Source organism: Hippocampus comes, unplaced genomic scaffold (assembly GCF_001891065.2).
Source record: "Hippocampus comes isolate QL1 unplaced genomic scaffold, H_comes_QL1_v1.1 scaffold53, whole genome shotgun sequence".
Taxonomy (NCBI): domain Eukaryota; kingdom Metazoa; phylum Chordata; class Actinopteri; order Syngnathiformes; family Syngnathidae; genus Hippocampus; species Hippocampus comes.
In genome coordinates this window covers 535,870-541,731 of record NW_017805707.1, presented here as the reverse complement: position 1 = coordinate 541,731, position 5,862 = coordinate 535,870, and the positions used below count along the sequence as shown (strand labels likewise).

Sequence of the window (5,862 nt, the reverse complement as noted above, 5' to 3'; positions counted from 1 at the left end):
GTGTGTGTGTGTGTGTGTGTGTGTGTGTGTGTGTGAGAGAGAGCGAGAGAGAGATTTACGGGCTAGTCGATACTAATGATCCATTCCACACGCACATTAGCCAAGTACTGGCACCGGGGGGAGGCTCAGGTGCAAAGACGAGTTCAACAATCAATAACTGAGGAGCAAAATGAGACAAAGCGCGTAAACCTGTTCATTTTAAAATGGATCGAAATGTAGGCTAATATAGCAGAAAATATATGCTCAAGTCGCTGCTATAGTACCATAAAAAATATATATCTGTCGTTCCTTACACAGGATAAAGAATATATGTATGTTTTGAGGATTGTTATATTTGTCTCCATGTGTGGTAGCACCAACTAATCGTGAGCTGAAGTCTCTTTTGTGGTTCTGCTACTCCAAGGTGGCACAGACACCAGAGTGGTTCACTAGCCAAAAGTGCATTTGAGGTAACTTGATACCGGTGATTCTCTGACCCGCCGGGATCGATTGTGAAGGAGTCGATGCATGATTTCATTGAGGTCATGACTTGACATTATTCACGGGAGGGTGTTGAGCCCAAGCAGGCCACAAAAGTGGATGAAGCTACAGATTGCAAAGCTAATTTGGTGCTGATTTAACTCCATTTCGTCTGTGATATGCTGTAATGTTTAGAGAAAAAATTCCCAATTAATTTTTGCCTTTGGCATCCCGGCTCATCGACAGCTTCTCTCTGAGCTTTCGTTGTTTGCGCTGCCTTAATCCGTTAATCAGGGCCGCTTCCATCTGCGCTAACGGCATCGCTAACGAGATTCGCCCGGCGGCTGGCAAACCGGAGACGGAAAATCTGCTCGCTAACGACATCGAGAATGGACAGCGGCGCCTGCGCGAGTTGACATGAAGGCGACTGGTTCTGGGTTGTCTCCGCATGCGGCAAAGGCTATTTACATGCGAATCGCGCCGCGCCGCAGTGTTGGCTCGCCGTCACCTTCTTGGTCCATTCAGTGGTAACGACCTCATCTTCCTCCCCATCCAAAAACAGCTGTTTTATGCGTTCGTGTGTGTGTGTGTGGGGGGGGGGTGCTGATGTGGCTCTTGTGTTGCCATAGCAACAAGTGAACTTCTGCTTGAGGTCTTCTGTACTTAAAGTAGATGTTGTTATGACTGCTGCGTCTGTGAAGCCTCGATGATTAGGACTCAAGCATGTACCGTACTTCATTTTTGAAAACTCTGCACCCAAAGCCAATTTGACCGAGCAGCATGAAATTTGGTAGGCATGTCTCTCATGATGAGACCCACAAAAAAGTCTGAGAGAAGTCTAACGTTTTGGTTCGTAGCAGACATGAACGGTATTAGGTCAGAGCTGAACTTGGAAATTCAACCGCTCAAAGCATTAAGGTAGTAGGCATGTTCATCATAAGTTGACCCACAAAAAAATGCAAAGGGGTCCGCTAGGCTTTGCTAACTGTTGCTTGTACAAAAAAAAAAAGTCATGATTTCTGTAAAAGGTAATTAGACATTCAAGCTTTTTTTCAATCAGACTGTGACACAATGGAAGGGCCTGTGCATGTGTCTGTCTGTCTGTGACTCAGGCCTATAGGGAGAATCATTTCGCTGGCGGCAAGGCTTCACATTGAAGCTAATTAACACAACGGCACAGACAGACAGACATCACACAGAGGTTAGTCGCACAGCCTGGTGCGCCAAGGTGCAAACGTCCCCGCCGAAGGCCCTCGTGTTCCCGATGGTCTTTTTTCGGGAAGAGAGAGAAAAAAAAAGTGGTAACTGGCACAGTCAGAGGACGCCTGGTGACCGCGGGAACAATGCAGCCTTTCACTGGCGTCCAAGTGTGTGTGTGTGTGTGTGTGTGTGTGCGTGTGCGTGTGCGTGTGTGTTTGGGTGTGCGTTGGGTGTAATCAGCACGAAAACGGCAACATCTCAGTGTGCATTTGATGGCCGCACGGCATCACGATGCTCCGTCAGATGATTCATTCAGAAAGCGGCAAAAACGATGACAAGCTGCAGTTTGTGTGCGGCAAGGTTAGCAGTGAGCGCTTCCACCGCAGACGGCGACGAGAAATGTGGGATGCTTTGATTTACGCGCCGCTCATTTGCATCAAGCGACGATGAAGACGATCTGACGAGCCCCTCGTCGTGTTTTGACAAATCATGCCAAATTATGATTCAGGGTGGCTTTTCTTTTGCAAGCCAGGGAAACGTTACTAATTCAAGTATTTACTATGGTTCTGTTTGTGCTCCGTTCAGGTTCTGAAGATTAGTCTGATCGGGCACCGCAAACGGATCTTAGCCTCGTTGGGGGACCGACTCCACGAGGACACCCCCCAGAAACCCCCGCGGGCCATCTCCCTCCGGGTGAGTGTGTCCAGGTCCCGCCAGAAGGCCTTCCGGCCCGCCGCTTCCGACCCCACCCGACCGCCTGTCGGCTTTGTGCGCAGGAGCCCGGCGGCATTCACACTCCCCCTCAGCTCAGCCCGGCGGCGTACGCGGCGGGGGTCCCGGGCGGCTCCCTGGACGTGCAGCACCTCATCATGCAGGCGGACGCGCGGCGGCGCCAGCGCAGCAACGACAACTACTTTGACGACGTGCCGCGATCCAAACTGGAGCGGCAGATGGCCCAAGTCAGCATGGTGGGTGACGGGAAGCGCTCGGATCTGTGTTGCTGCCCCCCCCTCGACGCCTGAGATTGGCTGTCGTTCGCAGGCGGGCGAGTGGTGCGAACCCATCACGTTGCGTCCGCCCAACGAGGCCACCTCGTCCACACCCGTTCAGTACTGGCAGCACCACCCTGAGAAGCTCATCTTCCAGTCCTGTGACTACGAAGCTTACGTGAGTCCCCTTATTGGACCCTGCACTCTCATTCTCAATATTAGTTCAATTATGATTCCCCCTCCTTCCCCACAATCCCCCCTCACCCCCCACCCACACCATATATATATATATATATATATATATATATATATAAAATCATGCCCAAAGAGCTGCTTTCACTTTCTGTAGGCACAAAAAGCAGGATTGAAAAGGACAATCCTTCTTTCAAATTTATCGTCTCAAACTAGTGTGCCGCCATCTAGTGGTTGACAGTGGACTAGTACAAGAAAATATGCAACCGTAAAAGTAGCCTTCCTTCTTCAGAAAATTACTCAAGCAAAAGTACAGGGTATTTTAAAACTACTCTGACAAATACAATGCGTCCCAAAAGTTATTGAAGTAAATGTAGCATGTTACTGCCTACCTTTGCTCAATTGGCCACGCCCCTGAAAGGCAACACAGGAATACTACAGTTTATATGATGGTTATAATTTATCAAACCAATAATTTTTTTTTTTTTTTGGATTCTCTTTTATGATGACACAAGTGGTTACTTTCTTATTGGCCGAGGCTTTGGCGCACAATCACTCCAAATAAACATTGAGTGCACAAATGAATCGAGGCCGCGGCAGCCTAAGTGGATTCAACGTCTCTGGGGAGTAAAAGATGAAAAAATGTCATCTTTTAATCTTGATCTGGAATGCGACAAGCCATCTGCTGAGGATTAGGTGTCCGTTTGGTGGCGGAGTTGCGAATTGGATGCGATGTGATGTGCGCAGTACCTGGGCTCCATGCTGGTGAAGGAGCTGAGGGGCACCGAGTCGACGCACGACGCCTGCGCCAAGATGAGGGTACGCGTTCGCCGATACTCACGGCGTCGGGCGCGGAGGAGAAAGCGCTTCGCGTGTCCTTCGGTTGCCGTGGCGCGGCGTCAAGTGAAGTGATTTGTTTCCGCTTGTCTCGCGCTCTGCCGCCGCCCTCCAAGAAGTCGACGGAGCAGATGAAGAAGGTGCCCACCATCATCCTCTCCGTGTCCTACAAGGGGGTCAAGTTCATCGACGCCACCAACAAGGTAGCGTGCCTGCTGGAAATGACGCTTTGATTTCATTTGAAAAAGGGGCCCTTCATTTTATTTTGTTGTATTTTATTTACATTTTGTACAAAACAGTAGTAGCTTTTTTAAGAAGTTTTTTTTTTTTTAAATATAGACAGTCTAAACCAGTCTGATCAAATCTAGGGTGATATGTGTCACATTGGCGCAAAGCATCCTCCATTTTAGAATCTTGCTCTCCTCCTCCTTTGTGTTGTCACCACCGCAGGACAAAAGCTCCCAAAGCAGAACGCTGCATGAAATATGCGCTGAATAATAAATGCTGTTTGTTTTGCGTCTCGCCGGAGACGAAGGCGGAATCATGACAACGTGGCTGCGCTTTTGTCCGCAGAACATCATCGCCGAGCACGAGATCCGCAACATCTCGTGCGCCGCTCAGGATCCCGAGGACCTGTCCACCTTCGCCTACATCACCAAAGACCTCAAGTCCAGCCACCACTACTGCCACGTCTTCACCGCCTTTGACGTGGTAGGCGCGTATTTTCTTTATCCTCTGTGGTCAACCACTGCAGTCGAGTGACACCTTTGGACCCATCTCCATGTATGGCTTTGTCGTACTGCCCCCAGGTGGCCAAGTAGTTGCATTGAATTAATCAAGCGCACTACCTGTTTAATTCTTTAAATTTGCATCACTTTTGGGAAAGAAAAAGAAGATGGCGCTCTTGCTCACTTAATCAATTCTCCAAATAAGAGGTCCAGCGTGCTTGCTTCAAGTTTGTCATAGACGGGCTGATGGAAGTGAGCGTAGATGTTACGACAATATTCAACATCTGAAACATTGAGCAGCATCACATTCAGCATTCCGATTATGATTTTTTTTTTGGTTGATTGAAGAAAAAAAAAAAGGACGAATGTTAATAGGCAAAAGCAATCACTGTAAAATGCCGCAACGTCCACGCCGTTGACGCCTCATCTCCCGTTTCAGAACCTGGCGTACGAGATCATCCTGACGCTGGGCCAGGCCTTCGAGGTGGCCTACCAGCTGGCCCTGCAGGCACGCAAGAGCGGCCACGGCTCGTCCACGCTGCCCGAGAGCTTCGACAGCAAGCCCGGCAAGCCCGTGCCCAAACCGCGCGGCGTCAACATCCGAAAATCCGTAAGCGCGTCACCCGCTCCCCGGCCGCCGCTCGCCATCTCGCGGGCACTCGCTGCACTTACGAGCTCAGGCTGATTGATGAGCATGATCGCTGTGGGTGTGCGTGCGGTAAAGGTGACAAATGGGACAACCAGAGGGAAAAGCAGCTTGCATTCATCAGTAAGATTAAGAATTTTTAAAAAGGACAAGATTGGTGCCGAAGAATTTGACAAATGTGCTTTCTCAATCGCCGCGTATGCGCATGTTGCCCCCCCAAACATCAACTCACCGAGGAGCCTCCTTGCCGTCATGGCGCCTTGTGTGCGCGCTCCTGCATCTCCCCCGGGGCCCCCTTTGACCTCTGTGTGACCTCTGTATACCCCCTGTGCAGGTCATCATGTCGCCCTCAGGCCGCTGGTCACTGGGCCACATTTACACCCCCCACCGGCCTCCTCTCTACCCTCCTCCTCCTCTTCCTCCCTCCCGACTCTTCCATCTCGCTCAGTCGCAGGTCCTCCTCACTTTTCCTTTCCTTCCCGTGCGTGCGTCTCTTGCTTGGTTTTGTGTGCCGACGCCGCAGCCGTAAGTTCTGCCGTCTCGCTTGTGTGGCTCAAGAAAGCTCACGCCAAGGAAAGAGAGAATCTTTTCCACACATCTCTTTCCACCCCCACCCCCCAAAAAATTTTTTTTTTTTTAGTTCTTTTGACGGGAAGAAAAAACAGCTTCAGGCTGACATGGATTAAGTTGTACAAAGTCTCACTTTTGTCATTTAACTCATTCACTGCCAGCACAGTTCAAATGGATCTTTGACGTCTGGCCTTGCTAATGGCGGCGATTGAGTTGAAAATGAATCCCGTTTATATATATA

General features: G+C 49.8%; 1 protein-coding gene across 1 annotated transcript in view; it reads left to right on the top strand.

Annotated features, from left to right (window-relative positions):
* Positions 1-2,244: 2,244 nt before the first annotated feature.
* The window catches only part of LOC109523711 (ankyrin repeat and sterile alpha motif domain-containing protein 1B-like), a 5,932-nt gene continuing 2,314 nt past the window's right edge, over positions 2,245-5,862 (top strand). The window contains 7 exon segments of the mRNA XM_019883065.1: positions 2,245-2,352; positions 2,436-2,626; positions 2,628-2,826; positions 3,588-3,659; positions 3,794-3,880; positions 4,251-4,388; positions 4,845-5,015. Of these exon segments, the coding sequence (XP_019738624.1) occupies positions 2,529-2,626; positions 2,628-2,826; positions 3,588-3,659; positions 3,794-3,880; positions 4,251-4,388; positions 4,845-5,015 (765 nt within the window). The 5' untranslated portion in view covers positions 2,245-2,352; positions 2,436-2,528.